The sequence below is a fragment of the Salmo salar genome, unplaced genomic scaffold, assembly GCF_965601325.2.
Source record: "Salmo salar unplaced genomic scaffold, fSalSal1 ptg000566l, whole genome shotgun sequence".
NCBI classification, from domain to species: Eukaryota; Metazoa; Chordata; class Actinopteri; order Salmoniformes; family Salmonidae; genus Salmo; species Salmo salar.
Window position 1 is genome coordinate 708,655 of NW_027675420.1, and position 20,989 is coordinate 729,643.

The following is a 20,989-nucleotide window of genomic DNA, read 5'->3' on the forward strand; positions in this document are numbered from 1 at the left end:
GACGTGCTAACGAGCTAGACGTGCTAACGAGCTAGACGTGCTAACAAGCTAGACGAGCTGACGGAGCTAGACGTGCTAACGAGCTAGACGTGCTGACGGAGCTAGACGTGCTGACGAGCTAGACGAGCTGACGGAGCTAGACGTGCTGACGGAGCTAGACGTGCTGACGGAGCTAGACGTGCTAACGAGCCATACGTGCTAACGGGCTAGACGTGCCAACGAGCCATACGTGCCAACGAGCTAGACGTGCTAGACGTGCTAACGAGCTATACGTGCTAACGAGCTAGACGTACTAAAGTCCAACCTCAAAACATAAATGGAAAAACCAAAGCCTGTAACACCTTAAGACAACAAATATATCCTATATTTTTGTTGGAAAAGTTTGCTCACCACCAACAGAAAACAACTTCCATTTCACATTATAATCAACTAAAATGCTTCACCTCCTGTCAACAATTAAAAACAAGAAAAACACACTTATTTCAAAATAATAATATACAATTGAAATATTTTTTTCTCCTTTTTCTCTTCTTTCTATAGAATCCTAAAACTCACTAGCTTCTAGAACTCTCGTCTTCCTAAAACTCACTAGCTTCTAGAACTCTCGTCTTCCTAAAACTCACTAGCTTCTAGAACTCTCGTCTTCCTAAAACTCACTAGCTTCTAGAACTCTCGTCTTCCTAAAACTCACTAGCTTCTAGAACTCTGGTCCACTTGGAACGAGCCCAAAAAAACTCATCTCCAATACGGAAAAAGTCAAAATAAATTGTGATCAAATGTACACCCCTTGGTTAATATGTATTGGCAATAATTAACTTAATGGTGAGGCATGGAATAATAAAACGTATATTTTGTCAGGCTGAATGTTTGAAATATGAGGTGATGTGAGACATGATTCTTCAGTAGTGGAATAAAGACAATTAACGCTTGAATGTTGTGAAGAAATACTGGAGTGATGTAGGATTGTTAATAAAATTGATTACAGACCAAATGATTATACTGCGTCCATGTGTATTTATTTCTTTATTTTAACCTTCATTTAACAGTAACCGAAAGGTTGCTGGATTGAATCGCGAGCTGACAAGGTAAATCTGTCGTTCTGCACCTGAACATGGCAGTTAACCCTCTGTTCCCCGGTAGGCAATAATTGTCAATAAGTCAGTTATGAACAAATTCTGATTTTCAATGACGGCCCAACGCTCTAACCACTAGGCTACCTGCAACTAAAGTTGAAATGAAGTTTTTTTCAAGTCACTGAAAAAACGGGGCATAGTCATATTTTCAATTACATGTTGCTAGATGGGATATCCCCGATGTCAAAACACAGTTTTAACGTGTCCAAATCAATAACCAATATGCAGAAACAGTTTGTGATAAATTGAAAACCTAAACATAAAATGTGCTATATACACAAACATCTGCCACAATAATCATATTACTTGTATTTTTTAAACAAGCACCTTATAAACTGCACCAGAAACGCTGTTGTTTTGACAAGTAGCAATAAATCACTGATATCGATTAGGGGGGAAATCAGGTTGTACTGTTGTTGAAACTAACACAAATAAAATAAACACATGGAAATGGGAGATATATTTTACCTCACTGGTTAGAGGACAACCTGCAGAAGACAGTCAGCTACATTTTGGAGTGATGCATTTAAATTTAGGGGTCGCTAAACAAAGGAACACAACACTTATGTCATAACTCATCGATATAATGCTGAAATCATTAGTTTGACAGAATGGAGATGAGGTTACTCATCCTGTTAAAACTAACAGCTCAAAAACCTCATGGAATCTGGGAATAATGTGTACATCCCTGGTTAGAGGACAACTTGTAGAAAGCTGCTAGATACATTTTGAAGAGTTGCATTTTGATTCAAGTGGGTCGCCAACGTGGTAAGTGTAACACAACTCTTTCTTTTGTTAGTCACTTTTTGTTATATCACATAAATAGTAACTCTTCCATTTCAGAGCCTGGATTTTCCCCCTGAGGCTAATATCCATATCATGTTGAAATCAATAGAACAGGGGACAAACGTTTAGGTTCTACATTGTGACACTATTAAAATACTCCTACTACAATGTTAAAACATTCTACATTGTGACATTATATCATTGATATCATGAAACAACTCATTCATGTATTTTCTGATGTTTGATCAGATGTCTTTTACCGGAGAATCTCTTGTCACACTGATCACAGCTACAAGGTTTCTCTCCTGTGTGTGTTCTCTGGTGTCGAGTCAGATGGTCAGATGTTGTAAAACTCTTCCCACATTGTTCACAGCTATAAGATTTCTCTCCTGTGTGTGTTCTCTGGTGTCGAGTCAGATGGTCAGATGTTGTAAAACTCTTCCCACATTGTTCACAGCTATAAGATTTCTCTCCTGTGTGTGTTCTCTGGTGTCGAGTCAGATGGTCAGATGTTGTAAAACTCTTCCCACATTGTTCACAGCTATAAGGTTTCTCTCCTGTGTGTGTTCTCTGGTGTGAAGTCAGAGAGCTAGATGCAGCAAAACTCTTCCCACATTGACCACAGCTATAAGGTTTCTCTCCTGTGTGTGTTCTCTGGTGTGATATCAGGCTGCATGACTGAGTAAAACTCCTCCCACATTGACCACAGTTATAAGGTTTCTCTCCTGTGTGGATTCTCTGGTGTGCAGTCAGATTTCCAGATTGACCAAAACTCTTCCCACATTGAGTACAGCTATAAGGTCTCTCTCCTGTGTGGATTCTCTGATGAATTTTAATGCCTGCTGGGGAGGTGCATCTCTTCCCACAGTCAGAGCAGCAGTGAGTTCTCTTCCTTGTGGGTCTCTGCAGGTGTTTCTTGAGGTGTTCTGATCTGGAGAGACTCTTCTCTGCCTCTTCAGCATCATGATGTTGTTGAGGCTCCCCAGAGGATCCACGATAGTCCCGTATCTCTCCTGTGTGAACAACAAAGTCAGACAGATGGTTAAAGGCCCACAACAGCGGTAATCCACTGTAAAAGGTGATGCCAACAGCGGAGCCATGATGTTGGACAACAATTGACGTCTGTAATGAATGTTAAAATTATTTGATATTTGCCTTAAAATGAGCAAGAATAGTCATATTTTGTCTTGTTTTCACATTCGTAGTGACATTGATGATTGTAGGCTAGAAATACGTTATTCATGTTGTTGAAACTCTAAGCAGTGTGCCGGACGACTTTTGGTCTCCAATATAGGCCCCTTTCTGTGTTTGCTAAAATTGCGGGACGAGGGCAATTTGATTGCAGAAACTCCTCCCTGCTAATGAGGAAACCGATAGTTATGGATGTACTATATCTGCCTGGAGCAAAAATGGTGAGCAAAGACTTTAGTTTTTCACAATGTATTCTGAATGTGAATGGGGGAAATTCAGGGGAGTAACCTCCATTTCCAGGTTGATGATGAGTTCATTTCACACTACTTTGGATTATAATTGTAAGGATATTTGAATGTCCTGTTTAATATAATGTTTGCTAAAGCATTAAGAATTATGTGTAATTATTGAAGAACCGCGTTAATGACAGTATCCATTTGGGTGTTGTCAATAAAGTTAAGATTTTATTGATTTATTTAACCAGGTAGGCCAGTTGAGAACAAGTTCTCATTTACAACTGCGACCTGGCCAAGATAAAGCAAAGCAGTGCGACACAAACAACACAGAGTTACAAGTGGGATAAACAAACGTACAGTCAATAACACAACAGAAAAATCTATATACAGTGTGTGCAAATGGATTAACCTGTTGGGGATAGGGGGCAGTATTTGCACGGCCGGATAAAAAACGTACCTGATTTAATCTGGTTACTACTCCTGCCCAGAAACTAGAATATGCCTATAATTGTTTGATTTGGATAGAAAACACCCTAAAGTTTCTAAAACTGTTTGAATGGTGTCTGTGAGTATAACAGAACTCATTTGGCAGGCCAAAACCTGAGAAGATTCCAAACAGGAAGCGCTCTCTCTGACCATTTCATGGCCTTCTTGATCATCTCTAACCAAAACAGGGGATCTCTGGCATGACGTGACATTTTCTAACGCTCTCAGAATGCGCCAGAAAGGTGAATTGTGGCTTTGCAGGCCATGGCTGAAAAACATTAGCGCATTTTGTAAGTGGTCGATCAGAGAACAATGAGACTGGAGGCACGTGCACGAGCCGACACCATGTTTACTTTCTCTCTCTTTGAACGAAAACAACGACTCCCGGTCGGAATATTATCGCTTTTTTTACGAGAAAAATAGCATAAAAATTGATTTTAAACAGCGGTTGACATGCTTCGAAGTACGGTAATGGAATATTTTGAATTCTTTTGTCACGAAACGCGTCGGGCGCGTCACCCTTCTTTACCCATCGGATAGTGTCTTGAACGCACGAACAAAACGCCACTATTTGGATATAACTATGGATTATTTGGAACCAAACCAACATTTGTTATTGAAGTAGAAGTCCTGGGAGTGCATTCTGACGAAGACAGCAAAGGTAATCAAACTTTTCTAATAGTAAATCTGAGTTTGGTGAGTACCACACTTGGTGGGTGTCAAAATAGCTAGCCTGTGATGGCCGGGCTATCTACTCAGAATATTGCAAAATGTGCTTTCACCGAAAAGCTATTTTAAAATCGGACATAGCGAGTGCATAAAGGAGTTCTGTATCTATAATTCATAAAATAATAGTTTTTTTTTTTGTGAACGTTTATCGTGAGTAATTTAGTAAATTCACCGGAAGTGTTCGGTGGGAATGCTAGTCACATGCTAGTCACTTGCTAATTTAAAAAGCTGGTTTTTGATATAAATATGAACTTGATTGAACTAAACATGCATGTATTGTATAACAATGTCCTAGGATTGTCATCTGATGAAGATCATCAAAGGTTAGTGCTGCATTTAGGGGTTGCCACAATGGCGGTGGAACATTTTAGAAAGAGAGGGTCCAGATTGTCTAGCCCAGCTGATTTTTACGGGTCCAGGTTTTGCAACTCTTTCAGTGTCACAAAACTTTTTGGAGTTAGAGCTACGTGATGCAAATTTCTGTTTGAAAAAGCTAGCCTTTGCTTTCCTAACTGACTGTGTATTGGTTCCTGACTTCTCTGAAAAGTTGCATATCGCAGAGACTATTCAATGTTTTTGTGCTGGTCGGGGGCAGTCAGGCCTGGAGTGAACCAAGGGCTATATCTGTTCTTAGTTCTACATTTTTTGAACGGGGCTTGCTTATTTAAGGTGGTGAGGAAATTATAATGAAAGAAAAATCAGGCATCCTCTACTGACGGGATGAGGTCAAAATCCTTCCAGGATACCCGGGCCATGTCGATTAGAAAGGCCTGCTTACAGAAGTGTTTTAGGGAGCGTTTGACAGTGATGAGGGTTGGTCGTTTGACCGTGGACCCATAACGGATGCAGTCAACGATCGCTGAGATCCTGATTGAAATCAGCAGAGGTGTATTTGGAGGGCAAGTTGGTCAGGATAATATCTATGAGGGTGCCCATGTTTATGGATTTAGGGTTGTACCTGATGGGTTCCTTGATAATTTGTGTGAGATTGAGGGCATCTAGCTTGGATTGTAGGACGGCCGGGGTGTTAAGCATATCCCAGTTTTAGGTCACCTAATAGAACCAACTCTGAAGATAGATAGGGGGCAATCAATTCACATATGGTGTCCAGGGCACACCTGGGAGCTGAGGGGGGTCTATAACAGGCGGCAACAGTGAGAGACTTATTTCTGGAGAGATTCATTTTTAAAATTAGAAGCTCGAACTGTTTGGGCATGGACCTGGGAAGTATGACAGAACTTTGCAGGCCATCTCTGCAGTAGATTGCAACTCCTCTCTTTTGACAGTTCTATCTTGACTGAAAATGTTGTGGTTGGGGATGGAAATTTCAGAATTGTTGGTTGCCTTCCTAAGCCAGGATTCAGACACGGCCAGGACATCACACAGGGCCTGGGTTAACCTCTACATCACCCAAGGAACAGAGGAGTAGGATGAGGGTACGGCTAAAGGCTTTCAGAATTGGTCGTCTAATGCGTTGGGAACAGAGAATAAAAGGAGCAGATTTCTGGGCGTGGTAGGATAGATTCAAGGCATAATGTACAGACAGGGGTATGGTAGGGTGCGGGTACACTGGAGGTAAACCTAGGTGTTGAGTGACGATGAGAGAGGTTTCTCCTCTGGAGGCACCAGTTATGCTAGGTGAGGTCACCGCATGTGTGGGAGTTGGGACAAAAGAGTTCTCTGAGGCATGTTGAGTGGGACTAGGGGCTCTGCAGTAAAATAAAACAAGGATAACTACCCTAAACAACAGTATACAAGGCATATTGACATTAGAGAGACATAAAGCGAGGCATAAAGCAATCACAAGTGTTGATTGGGAGAGCTAGCTAAGACAACAACGGGTAAGACAACAACAGTTAATCAGCTAAGACAACAACAACAGGTAAAGTGGCGATGAATGGGCAGAGAGGGTCGATTAACTACACACAGGGCCTGAGTTCTAGGCTTGGGCCAACAGATAAACAAAATGGAGTACCGTGATTAATGAACAGTCCAGCAGGCATCAGCTATGTAGCCAAGTGATCATAGGGTTCAGTGAACAGCAATATATGAAACAGGAGGGAAACTAGGTACAACATACAATCAAATCCACGCCTCGCTGGAAGCCCCGCCTTCCACAGGTGATGAGAGTGAGGCTTGGATTTATTCCTTAAATGTAATACCGCTCTTCACCGACCCAGGAAGGTGTTGTACCTCGTTTCCCTCCTTCAGGGAACAGTAATTATAGTCATAAAGTTACACTCCCTTTCAGTCGGTCAACTTCGGTACAACATACTATGGGGAAATACAATCATTCCCCAACTGACCCAAACGGATACTAAATGAAACGGCCCCTGGCAGACCACCCAGACCTGACCCCGCAAGATTCTTGTCAATTTATTAATTGTCTTTTGTTTGAAACACTCCTGTCAATGTTGAGTAAGGACGCACACCTGAATACGCATATAGAAGTAGGACTAGTCTACCTGGCCTGTGTGCAAATGTAGGCCTATAAATGTGCCCATTTGGTGATGTCAGATAGTATTTCTGATTGTCTTAACGCACCACCACTAATGAGTTGGAGCTTCTCAAAGTAATTTTTTCTTCATTTCCAAACAACACATAAAGTCTAATCAAAATCATTTGCCGATGACAATAGTTCCTCAAAGTATTTTAGTAAAATATTTCCAGCTCTCGCCCTTTCGATAACCACTCAGCATAAAAAGGGAAAAATGTAATTCTCTGATCCTGTGGAAATGTCATAAAATACCTGATTACTTCTTAGCCTTTGCACAAATAGCCTACAGCTGTGTCTGTCCAGAACTCACTGGAGCAGGAAACTGAGGGTGTAGAATATTTTATACAATGTTGCAAGCTTGCTATCCGAGTTTCACTGACCCAGTTGATAGTTGATATAATGTTTCAGGTTTGTTGTAGACAGGCCATGTGCAGCCAAAGTGATTTCTAGGATATTTATTTTTATCAGGATATTTTCTGCCTGCAGAATGCAGGTCAGGTCACGTTGACGACTGACCCCCTCTAGTCAGGTTATAGTGATGACTGGCTCCCTCCCTCTAGTCAGGTTATAGTGATGACTGGCTCCCTCCCTCTAGTCAGGTTATAGTGATGACTGGCTCCCTCCCTCTAGTCAGGTTATAGTGATGACTGGCTCCCTCCCTCTAGTCAGGTTATAGTGATGACTGGCTCCCTCCCTCTAGTCAGGTTATAGTGATGACTGGCTCCCTCCCTCTAGTCAGGTTATAGTGATGACTGGCTCCCTCCCTCTAGTCAGGTTATAGTGACGACTGGCTCCCTCCCTCTAGTCAGGTTATAGTGACGACTGGCTCCCTCCCTCTAGTCAGGTTATAGTGACGACTGGCTCCCTCCCTCTAGTCAGGTTATAGTGACGACTGGCTCCCTCCCTCTAGTCAGGTTATAGTGACGACTGGCTCCCTCCCTCTAGTCAGGTTATAGTGACGACTGGCTCCCTCCCTCTAGTCAGGTTATAGTGACGACTGGCTCCCTCCCTCTAGTCAGGTTATAGTGATGACTGGCTCCCTCCCTCTAGTCAGGTTATAGTGATGACTGGCTCCCTCCCTCTAGTCAGGTTATAGTGATGACTGGCTCCCTCCCTCTAGTCAGGTTATAGTGATGACTGGCTCCCTCCCTCTAGTCAGGTTATAGTGATGACTGGCTCCCTCCCTCTAGTCAGGTTATAGTGATGACTGGCTCCCTCCCTCTAGTCAGGTTATAGTGATGACTGGCTCCCTCCCTCTAGTCAGGTTATAGTGATGACTGGCTCCCTCCCTCTAGTCAGGTTATAGTGATGACTGGCTCCCTCCCTCTAGTCAGGTTATAGTGATGACTGGCTCCCTCCCTCTAGTCAGGTTATAGTGATGACTGGCTCCCTCCCTCTAGTCAGGTTATAGTGATGACTGGCTCCCTCCCTCTAGTCAGGTTATAGTGATGACTGGCTCCCTCCCTCTAGTCAGGTTATAGTGATGACTGGCTCCCTCCCTCTAGTCAGGTTATAGTGATGACTGGCTCCCTCCCTCTAGTCAGGTTATAGTGATGACTGGCTCCCTCCCTCTAGTCAGGTTATAGTGATGACTGGCTCCCTCCCTCTAGTCAGGTTATAGTGATGACTGGCTCCCTCCCTCTAGTCAGGTTATAGTGATGACTGGCTCCCTCCCTCTAGTCAGGTTATAGTGATGACTGGCTCCCTCCCTCTAGTCAGGTTATAGTGATGACTGGCTCCCTCCCTCTAGTCAGGTTATGTTGACGACTGGCTCCCTCCAGTCATTTGTGTGTTTTAATTATTTAATCAAATAGCATGCTTAAAGCATCAGACAAGTTCAGTACATATAGTTGATTGTATAAAAACACATGGAGCGATTTGTAGAAAGAACAGATGACTCTTGGTTGACCAAGATGTATTTTAGTTGGGGACAGCACTAGAACATGATTTTGGGGCTCCAGAGTGGCGCAGCGGACACTGCATCTCAGTGCTTGAGGCGTCACTACAGACACCCTGTTTCAAATTCAGGCTGTATCAAAACCGGCCGTGATTGGGAATCCCACAGGGCGGCGCACAACTGGCCCAGCGTCGTCAGTCATTGTAAATAAGAATTTGTTCTTAACTGACTTGCCTAGTTAAATAAAGGTTACGTTTAAATGAATTTTTTTTTAAATTGTGTTTCATGACAAACCATTTTTTACAAATCCGTCAAGGCACCAACTTTGAGAAGGGTTTAAAACAAAGGTTTCAAACCAATTCATGAATGTAATTAAATCTAGGTATGTCTTGCCTTTAATGTAATGGCATGAAAAACAATTGGCTGAATATTATACAATGACTTATCAACAGCTCTAATAATTTGCCTCCACAGGAAATCTACACTGGCAATTCTAGAATATACTATATAGCCCAGAAACCTGGTTAAACTATCATTATGACATCATGGATGAATTCTAGAATATACTATATATCCTAGAAACCTGGTTAAACTATCATTATGACCTCATGGATGAAATCTAGAATATACTATATAGCCTAGAAACCTGGTTAAACTATCATTATGACATCATGGATGAATTCTAGAATATACTATATAGCCTAGAAACCTGGTTAAACTATCATTATGACATCATGGATGAATTCTAGAATATACTATATAGCCTAGAAACCTGGTTAAACTATCATTATGACATCATGGATGAATTCTAGAATATACTATATAGCCTAGAAACCTGGTTAAACTATCATTATGACATCATGGATGAATTCTAGAATATACTATATATCCTAGAAACCTGGTTAAACTATCATTATGACATCCTGGATGAATAAATTTGAGTGGTTACACTCCTCCTTCCCCCATCCCTCAGCTGTTTACCAAACCAAGCCTCTGGGCAGCCATTTTGTTACTGTTGAAAAAACCCACACAACCCAGCAATCTGCAGTTCAAACAATAACAAAGCTGTAATTCCACCACTGTTTTGGTAATAAGATGATTATGGGGTTGGAGAAATGTAACTACAGACAGACAGACCTATGGATGCAAGGACTGACCATCCATGATATCAACATTATAGTTTTAACTATGTTGAGGCTATACAGTGTTGGTTTACATTTCTAAACATTGGAGTAAAAAAAAGCTTATTTGGGGTTCTGATGGGGTACAACAGTCGAACTAAGCTCATGAGGCATGTGTTATATTCTTCAACAATCAATGGCTATGAATTAATAATTTAAAAGTCGCAATATGGATGTAGCTATTGCATATTTCAGCTTTAACACCACACATCAGTTCAACAACTGCAGAGTTTGTGCCTCTGTATTTAAGACAGTACTTACTAGTGTTAATCAGGGAACGGTTTCTCAAAACCATCTTATGGCTAAGTTCACCGTTAGAACCATTGGACGCCTTAAGATGCGTTTGGGAAACCGGGCCCAGATGTCCAGTTTCCTCCTCTATCGATGTAACAGTCATCTCCCCCTCTTCCTCTTTCACTCCATAAACTGCATCCTCCTCTTCTTTTACTGTAACATCCTCCTCCTCTTTCACTCTGAACGCGTCTTTTTCTTCTTTCACAGTAACGGCCTCACCCTCTACTTCTTGTTTTACTGTGATATTCTCTTCTTTAGCAGGAGAGTAGCTCAGTGACCGCATGGTCAGAGATGTTAGCTAGCTAGGCTAATGCTAACTTAACCAGCCCGCTAGCTGAATAATAACAACAACACCGTAAATATTAAATTAAATCGGATAACTAACTAGACGACAGAAGTGGGTTTAAAACACAGTGGCTAATATACACTAACGCGTCTAAAGAGCTTTATCGGTTCGGCTATTTTGTCTAGCAAGCTACCGAGGAGGCTGAATAACTGTTGCTGCTGTTGAAAGAAGCGTTCCGTCCACTAAATTATACGTCACACCAACAGCATTACCTTAAATTCCCACACCGCCATCTGCTGACTGGAGTGGGTAACGCAGTTGAGTAAAATGTTTATTTTATTTTCTGACAAAAAGTTAAAGGGTAGGAAGCGTTCGTTTTTACTCACCCGTGTAACAACACAGTGTGGTTAAAGACTTAGTAACTTAGTTGTAGTCACAATCTGGTTACCTATAAGTACAAACAGTTATGTTTTTGCGTTGTTACATATTTCTTAAACTTATTTCCGGATATCTTCTAAACTACCCACAATGCACTATGTGCTACAGAGTTTGAGCTAGCTCGGTATTTAGCTCCAGCTTGTAAACGTCAGCCACACCTCATGCTTTCATATACTGTGTGGTTGTGATATCTAGTGGGAACGCATTAGCACGGTAGACTCTGCTGCCTTGTTGTCAGTAGGGATGTTACTTTTGATACCGGAGCTACGAGGCCTGCGTCCAAATCGATAAGCAGTAAACTTCAAAGCAGTGTACCGATGCCTGTATCACTTTATCAGCAGCACGTCATCAATGGCGTCTGAAGCTTCATTTCATCAAGCAACCACCTGATTGGTTTGGTATTGGGCTTGTTCGACACTGCAGGCGACTGCAGAATGACTGATCTACAAATCCCCTGTTGCTGCTGTTGTTTATGTTTTGCATGTTACTGTTATTTACAGCAAGTTAAATAAAGATTTGTGCAAAAAAAAAAAAAAATTATGAAGCGTTCCGTCCACTACATTATACGTCACACTAACATCGCCTTAAAGCCCCACATGATGTATTGTTACACCATGTAGGAGCAGTATAGACCTAGTCTGTTCATTATATACATCTACATGATGTATAGTTACACCATGTAGGAGCAGTATAGACCTAGTCTGTTCATTATATACATCTACATGATGTATTGTTACACCATGTAGGAGCAGTATAGACCTAGTCTGTTCATTATATACATCTACATGATGTATTGTTACACCATGTAGGAGCAGTATAGACCTAGTCTGTTCATTATATACATCTACATGATGTATTGTTACACCACGTAGGAGCAGTATAGACCTAGTCTGTTCATTATATACATCTACATGATGTATTGTTACACCATGTAGGAGCAGTATAGACCTAGTCTGTTCATTATATACATCTACATGATGTATTGTTACACCATGTAGGAGCAGTATAGACCTAGTCTGTTCATTATGTACATCTACATGATGTATTGTTACACCATGTAGGAGCAGTATAGACCTAGTCTGTTCATTATATACATCTACATGATGTATTGTTACACCATGTAGCAGCAGTATGGAGGTACAGTGGGGGACAAAATTGTTGACACCCTTGATAAAGATGAGCAAAAACGACTCTATAAAATAAAGAATTCAAATACTGAGCTATATTGTATAAAAAATAAAGGGAAATTATATTATTTTATACTAATACAATTGCTCAGAGAAAAATATAGAGTTTAACATGTAATTCTGAAAAGGTAGGGGTCTGAATTATTGCCACCCATGTTTTCAATACTCCAGCACCCTCCCCTTGGGAGGATAATGACACTGAAATGTTTAATGAGATTAGAGAACACATTGGGTGGGATCTTAGACCATTCCTCCATACAGAATCTCTCCAGGTCCTTGATTTATTTAGTCTGTCTTATGGACTGCCCTGTTCAATTCAAACCACAGGTTTTCAATGGAGTTCAAGTCCGAAGACTGAGATGGCCATTGAAAATGTTGATTTTTGTGCCCAAATAACCATTTCTTTGTGGATGTTGATGTGTCTTGCTGGAAGATCCACTTATGGCCAAGTCTCAGCCTCCTAGCAGAGAGGTAACCAGGTTTTGGGCTAAAATATCCTGGTAGTGGGTAAAGTTTATTTATTTATTTCATACAGTCATTTTAGCTCATCTTTATCAAGGGTATCAATAACTAGGTGCTTATTTTGATATCTAGTTATTTGACTGAATCAGAAATACAGATGTGGAGTAGATGTAGAGTTTGTTTTAAATTCTCATAAAAAAAAATCTGAACTAATCAAACAACACTTGTTGCTCTTTGTACGTGTTGATATAATATTCATATTTAATGGAGAGAAAAAACGTTTTCCTAAACTGCTTTATAATATTATAATTCAATGAAGAATAAAAATAGTTTTCCCTCCTCAACTGCGTTTCCTCCCTCCAGACAGCAGATGGCGATATGTGTCTTTCAGGCGATGTTTCTAGTGTGACGTATAATCTAGTGGACGGAACGCTTCTTCAACAACTGCAGCCACCTCGGTAGCTCGCTAGCTGACAAAGTCTGAACATTCAAGTTCTTAAGACAATTTCGTGGTTTAATTGCCACTGTGATTTAAACATAGTACTCCATTTTATGTAATATTTACGTTGTAAGTCAGCTAGCTGGGTGGTTAAGTTAGCACTAGTCTAGTCGCTAATGCTAACTAGCTATTATCCCCGACCATGAGTTCACTAAGCTACTCTCCTCCTGTTAAAGAAGAGGTCTGCTGGACGGAGAAAGAAGCTCTGGTGAAAGAGGAGGAAGAAGAGAAAGATGTTACAATACAAAAACAAGTGGAGGGTGAGGCTGTTACCGTGAAAGAAGAAGAGAAAGACGTTTCAGTGAAAGAAGAGGAAGACGTGTTCAGAGTGAAGGAGGAGGAGGATGTTACTGTGAAAGAAGAGGATGAAGTGAAAGAAGATGAAGACGTTTTTGGAATGAAGGATGAAGAGGGGGATATTACTGTCACATTAGAGGAGGACGAAGAAGAGAAGACTGGAGAATTGATTATTACCAGTAAATACAGTGAGTACTATCTAATAAAACAGGGACATTGATCTGATTAACACCAGTAAATACAGTGAGTACTATCTAATAAAACAGGGACATTGATCTGATTAACACCAGTAAATACAGTGAGTACCATCTTATAAAACAGGGACATTGATCTGATTAACACCAGTAAATACAGTGAGTAATATCTAATAAAACAGGGACATTGATCTGATTAACACCAGTAAATACAGTGAGTACTATCTAATAAAACAGGGACATTGATCTGATTAACACCAGTAAATACAGTGAGTACTATCTAATAAAACAGGGACATTGATCTGATTAACACCAGTAAATACAGTGAGTACTATCTAATAAAACAGGGACATTGATCTTTTATTTTATTTTTTATTTCACCTTTATTTAACCAGGTAGGCAAGTTCAGAACAAGTTCTCATTTACAATTGTGACCTGGCCAAGATAAAGCAAAGCAGTTCGACAACATACAACAACACAGAGTTACACGTGGAGTAAAACAAACATACAGTCAATAATACAGTAGAAAAATAAGTCTATATACAATGTGAGCAAATGAGGTGAGATAAGGCAGGTAAAAGCAATAAATAGGCCATGGTGGCGAAGTAAATACAATATAGCAAGTAAAACACTGGAATGGTAGATATGACAGTAGATGGGTGTGCAAAGTAGAAATACTCGGGTGCAAAAGAGCAAAATAAATAAATTTAGTAGGGGAAGAGGGAGTTGTTTGGGCTAAATTATAGATGGGCTATGTACAGGTGCAGTAATCTGTGAGCTGCTCTGACAGCTGGTGCTTAAAGCTAGTGAGGGAGATAAGTGTTTCCAGTTTTAGAGATTTTTGTAGTTCGTTCCAGTCATTGGCAGCAGAGAACTGGAAGAAGAGGCGGCCGAAGGAGGAATTGGCTTTGGGGGTGACCAGAGAGATATACCTGCTGGAGCGCGTGCTACAGGTGGGTGCTGCTATGGTGACCAGCGAGCTGAGATAAGGGGGGACTTTACCTAGCAGGGTCTTGTAGATGACCTGGAGCCAGTGGGTTTGGCGACGAGTATGAAGCGAGGGCCAGCCAACGAGAGCGTACAGGTCGCAGTGGTGGGTAGTATATGGGGCTTTGGTGACAAAACGGATGGCACTGTGATAGACTGCATCCAATTTATTGAGTAGGGTATTGGAAGCTATTTTGTAAATGACATTGCCGAAGTCGAGGATCGGTAGGATGGTCAGTTTTATAAGGGTATGTTTGGCAGCATGAATGAAAGATGCTTTGTTGCGAAATAGGAAGCCAATTCTAGATTTAACTTTGGATTGGAGATGCTTATAGTGAGTCTGGAAGGAGAGTTTAGTCTAACCAGACACCTAGGTATTTGTAGTTGTCCACATATTCTTAGTCAGAACCGTCCAGAGTAGTGATGCTGGACGGACGGGCAGGTGCAGGCAGCGATCGGTTGAAGAGCATGCATTTAGTTTTACTTGTATTTAAGAGCAGTTGGAGGCCACGGAAGGAGAGTTGTATGGCATTGAAGCTCGTCTGGAGGGTTGTTAACACAATGTCCAAAGAAGGGCCAGAAGTATACAGAATGGTGTCGTCTGCGTAGAGGTGGATCATAGAATCACCAGCAGCAAGAGCGACATCATTGATGTATACAGAGAAGAGAGTCGGCCCAAGAATTGAACCCTGTGGCACCTCCATAGAGACTGCCAGAGGTCCGGACAACAGGCCCTCTGATTTGACACACTGAACTCTATCAGAGAAGTAGTTGGTGAACCAGGCGAGGTAGTCATTTGAGAAACCAAGGCTGTTGAGTCTGCCGATGAAGATGTGGTGATTGACAGAGTCGAAAGCCTTGGCCAGGTCAATGAATACGGCTGCACAGTATTGTTTCTTATCGATGGCGGTTAAGATATATCGTTTAGGACCTTGAGCGTGGCTGAGGTGCACTTGCTGTTTGAGGTGAAGAAACATTTGCTTTGAGATGCTCCACAACTCATTAGTGGTGGTGCATTAACTTCTATGGGCTACGTGGGACGCTAGCGTCCCACCCCTGGTACACCCTATCAACAACAGGTGAAATATCAAGAGCGCCAAATTTGAAAACAATTAAAAGTCATAATTCAAATTTCTCAAAAATACAACTATCTTACACCCTTTGAAAGATAAACATCTCCTTAATCTAACCACGTTGTCCGATTTCAAAAAGGCTTTACGGCGAAAGCATAAAGTTAGATTATGTTAGGACAGTACATTGACAAAACATTACATACAGCTATTTTCAATGCAAAGACAGGCGTCACCAAAAGCAGAAAACCAGCTAAAATTATGCACTAACCTTTGACAATCTTCATCAGATGACACTCCTAGGACATTATGTTAGACAATACATGCATTTTTTGTTCTATCAAGTTTATATTTATATCCAAAAACAGAATTTTACAATGGCGGTGATGTTCAGAAAATATTTTCCGTCCAATACCACCAGTGAATCAGCACAACAAATTAAAATATTACTATTCAAAAACATTGGTAAAATATAATATTGTCATTCAAAGAATTATAGATTAACATCTCGTGAATGCAACCGCATTGCCAGATTCAAAAATAACTTTACAAAAATAACTAGTGGTTTCCTCATTACCAGATATACTACATCCATAACTAGTGGTTTCCTCATTACCAGATATACTACATCCATAACTAGTGGTTTCCTCATTACCAGATATACTACAACCATAACTAGTGGTTTCCTCATTACCAGATATACTACATCCATAACTAGTGGTTTCCTCATTACCAGATATACTACATCCATAACTAGTGGTTTCCTCATTACCAGATATACTACATCCATAACTAGTGGTTTCCTCATTACCAGATATACTACATCCATAACTAGTGGGTTCCTCATTACCAGATATACTACATCCATAACTAGTGGTTTCCTCATTACCAGATATACTACATCCATAACTAGTGGTTTCCTTATTAGCAGGGAGGTGTTTCTACAATCAAATTGCCCTCGTGTGGCACACTGCTTAGAGTTTCAACAACTGTAATAATTTATTTCTAGCCTACAATCATCGATGTTACTACTAATGTGAGAACAAGACAAAATATGACTATTCTTGCTCATTTTAAGACAAATGTCAAGTAATCATTACATTCATTACAGACGTCAATTGTTGTCCAACATCATGGCTCCGCTGTTGGCATCACCTTTTACAGTGGATTACCGCTGTTGTGGGCCTTTAATCATCTGTCTGACTTTGTTGTTCACACAGGAGAGATATGGGACTATCGTGGATCCTCTGGGGAGCCTCAACAACATCATGATGCTGAAGAGGCAGAGAAGAGTCTCTCCAGATCAGAACACCTCAAGAAACACCTGCAGAGACCCACAGGGAAGAAAACTCACTGCTGCTCTGACTGTGGGAAGAGATTCAACTCATCAGGCATTAAAATTCACCAGAGAATCCACACAGGAGAGAGACCTTATAGCTGTAATCAATGTGGGAAGAGTTTTGGTCAATCTGGAAATCTGACTGCACACCAGAGAATACACACAGGAGAGAAACCTTATAACTGTGGTCAATGTGGGAGGAGTTTTACTCAGTCATGCAGCCTGATATCACACCAGAGAACACACACAGGAGAGAAACCTTGTAGCTGTGATCAGTGTGACAAGAGATAATCTGATTAAAGATCTCTGATCAAACATCAGAAAATACATGGAGTTGTTTCATGATATCAATGATATAATGTCACATTGTAGAATGTTTTAACATTGTAGTAGGAATATTTTAATGATGTCACAATGTAGAATGTTTTAACATTGTAGTAGGAGTATTTTAATGATGTCACTATGTAGAATGTTTTAACATTGTAGTAGGAGTATTTTAATGATGTCACAATGTAGAACCCTAAACGTTTGTCCCCTGTTCTATTGATTTCAACATGATATGGATATTAACCTCAGGGGGAAAATCCAGGCTCTGAAATGGAAGAGTCACTATTTATGAGATTTAACAAAAAGTGACTAACAAAAAAAGAGTTGTGTTACACTTACCACGTTGGTGACGCACTTGAATCAAAATGCATCACTCCAAAATGTAGCAGACTGTCTTCTGCAGGTTGTCGTCTAACCAGTGAGGTAAAATATATCTCCCATTTCCATGTGTTTTTTTTAGTTGTGTTAGTTTCAACATCACGTACAACCTGATTTCCCCCCTAATCGATATCAGTGATTTATTGCTACTTGTCAAAACAACAGTGTTTCTGGTGCAGTTTATAAGGAGCTTGTTTAAAAAATACAAGTAATATGATTATTGTGGCAGATGTTTGTGTATATAGCACATGTTATGTTTAGGTTTTCAATTTATCACAAACTGTTTCTGCATATTGGTTATTGATTTGGACACGTTAAAACTGTGTTTTGACATCGGGGATATCCCATCTAGCAACATGTAATTGAAAATATGACTATGCAATCAAATATTTCATATTTACATTTCATGTAACATTTAGTAGTGATAATTATTTATGCAACCAACTGACAATTTTTTGGTACAATTATAATGACATTGTTGCCCTGCTTTTATAATATCAGGGTTCATTCTCAGATGTGCCAACCCAAATGTACTAGAGCATGACATTGGGGACTGGGCCCCGATCCAACAACATGCCTATCTAGTGAACCCTGAAAAGAGAGAGAAGCTCCGCAGTGAGGTGGAAAGTTACTATGGATATTGCAGGAGTTTCCTCTTGAAATCAGACATGTCTGTGGTGAGGACAACTTGGTTGCTGATTGTCTCAAGGGTGGGCAGTTAAAAAGTTTTGTGTTTTGTGTTTAGCCAGTCCGTTACCATGGATCACAATTTATAATTTATTATGACTGCATGGTTTTCCGTATTGGAGATGAGTTTTGTTTGGGCTCGTTCCAAGTTTTAGGAAGATGAGAGTACTAGAAGCTAGTGGGGAAAATATATATATTTTTTCTTGTTTATAATTGTTGACAGCCAGTAGACACCATGTTTATATTGGTGAAGGTGAAGCATTGTAGTTGATTATAATGTGAAATTATAATTAAAGGCCCACAACAGCAGTAATCCACTGTAAAAGGTGATGCCAACAGCGGAGCCATGATGTTGGACAACAATTGACGTCTGTAATGAATGTTAAAATTATTTGATATTTGCCTTAAAATGAGCAAGAATAGTCATATTTTGTCTTGTTTTCACATTCGTAGTGTCATTGATGATTGTAGGCAAGAAATACGTTATTCATGTTGTTGAAACTCTAAGCAGTGTGCCGGACGACTTTTGGCACAATGTTGAGCAAAGATTTTAGTTTTTCACAATGTATTCTGAATGTGAATGGGGGAAATTCAGGGGAGTAACCTCCATTTCCAGGTTGATGATGAGTTCATTTCACACTACTTTGGATTATAATTGTAAGGATATTTGAATGTCCTGTTTAATATAATGTTTGCTAAAGCATTAAGAATTATGTGTAATTATTGAAGAACCGCGTTAATGACAGTATCCATTTGGGTGTTGTCAATAAAGTTAAGATTTTATTGATTTATTTAACCAGGTAGGCCAGTTGAGAACAAGTTCTCATTTACAACTGCGACCTGGCCAAGATAAAGCAAAGCAGTGCGACACAAACAACACAGAGTTACAAGTGGGATAAACAAACGTACAGTCAATAACACAACAGAAAAATCTATATACAGTGTGTGCAAATGGATTAACCTGTTGGGGATAGGGGGCAGTATTTGCACGGCCGGATAAAAAACGTACCCGATTTAATCTGGTTACTACTCCTGCCCAGAAACTAGAATATGCCTATAATTGTTTGATTTGGATAGAAAACACCCTAAAGTTTCTAAAACTGTTTGAATGGTGTCTGTGAGTATAACAGAACTCATTTGGCAGGCCAAAACCTGAGAAGATTCCAAACAGGAAGCGCTCTCTCTGACCATTTCATGGCCTTCTTGATCATCTCTAACCAAAACAGGGGATCTCTGGCATGACGTGACATTTTCTAACACTCCCATAGGCTCTCAGAAGGCGCCAGAAATTTGTACAGTGTAGTTAGATAAAGGAGAGTCTTGTCTTTAAAATGCTGTAAAATAGTCATATGTTTGAAAAATTGAAGTTTTCGGATTTTCGAGGACTTTGTATTTCGCGCCACGCCCATCATTGGATATTGGAGCTAGCGGAACGTCTAGATGTAAGAGGCTAGACGTGCTAACGAGCTAGACGTGCAAAAATCCAAACCTCAAAATATAAATGGAAAAACCAAAGACTGTAACACCTTAAGAGAATGCTTACCACCAACAGAAAACAACTTCCAATTCACATTATAATCAACTACAATGCTTCACCTTCACCAATATAAACATGGTGTCTACTGGCTGTCAACAATTATAAACAAGAAAAAAACGTATTTCTTCCCCACTAGCTTCTAGAACTCTCGTCCCCTTGGAACGAGCCCGAACAAAACTCATCTCCAATACGGAAAAACGTGCAGTCAAAAAAAGATCCATGGCAACTCACTGGCTAAACGCTAAACACAAAACTTTTTGACTGCCCACCCTTGAGACAGTTACAAACCAAATTGTCCTCATCATGGACACAACAACCAAAAACACTGTTGTTTTGACAAGTAGCAATAAATCACTGATATCGATTAGGGGGGAAATCAGGTTATACGTGATGTTGAAACTAACACAACTAAAAAAACACATGGAAATGGAGATATATTTTACCTCACTGGTTAGAGGACAACCTGCAGAAGACAGTCAGCTACATTTTGGAGTGATGCATTTAAATGTAGGGGTCACTAAACATGCGGAACACAACACTTATTTGTCATAACTCATCGATATCATGTTGAAATCAATTGTGCCGAGAGGAGGGAGATGAGGTTGCACGTCCTGTTAAAACTAACAGCTCAAAAACCACACGGAATCTGGGAATAATGTGTACATCACTGGTTAGAGGACAATTTGTAGAAAACAGCTCGCTACATTTTGAAGTGGTGCATTTTGATTCCAGTGCGTAACCAACATGGTAAATGTAACACAACTCTTTTTGTGTTAGTCACTTTTTGTTAAATCTCATAAATAGTAACTCTTCCATTTCAGAGCCTGGATTTTCCCCCTGAGGCTAATATCCATATCATGTTGAAATCAAT

The 20,989-nt window shown here is 40.3% G+C and overlaps 2 protein-coding genes across 2 annotated transcripts; one reads left to right on the forward strand and one right to left on the reverse strand.

The window, feature by feature from the left end:
• Positions 1-1,258: 1,258 nt before the first annotated feature.
• On the reverse strand, positions 1,259-4,044 carry LOC145876295 (uncharacterized). The gene is made up of 2 exons (XM_082972086.1): positions 4,038-4,044; positions 1,259-2,932 (listed from the first exon to the last, which is right to left on the reverse strand). The coding sequence occupies exons 1-2, from the start codon at positions 4,042-4,044 to the stop codon at positions 2,139-2,141; spliced, it is 801 nt and encodes a 266-aa protein (XP_082828212.1). The 3' UTR covers positions 1,259-2,138.
• A 9,190-nt stretch (positions 4,045-13,234) lies between these two features.
• Positions 13,235-20,164, forward strand: LOC145876291 (uncharacterized). The gene is made up of 2 exons (XM_082972083.1): positions 13,235-13,787; positions 17,071-20,164. The coding sequence occupies exons 1-2, from the start codon at positions 13,445-13,447 to the stop codon at positions 17,478-17,480; spliced, it is 753 nt and encodes a 250-aa protein (XP_082828209.1). The 5' UTR covers positions 13,235-13,444; the 3' UTR covers positions 17,481-20,164.
• The last annotated feature ends 825 nt before the right edge of the window (positions 20,165-20,989 follow it).

Coding starts and splice junctions, on each gene's coding strand:
- LOC145876291 (XM_082972083.1), top strand. CDS start 13,445: ATGAGTTCACTAAGCTACTCTCCTCCTGTTAAAGAAGAGGTCTGCTGG. Junction 13,788..17,070: donor GATTATTACCAGTAAATACA/GTGAGTACTATC, acceptor TTGTTCACACAG/GAGAGATATGGGACTATCGT.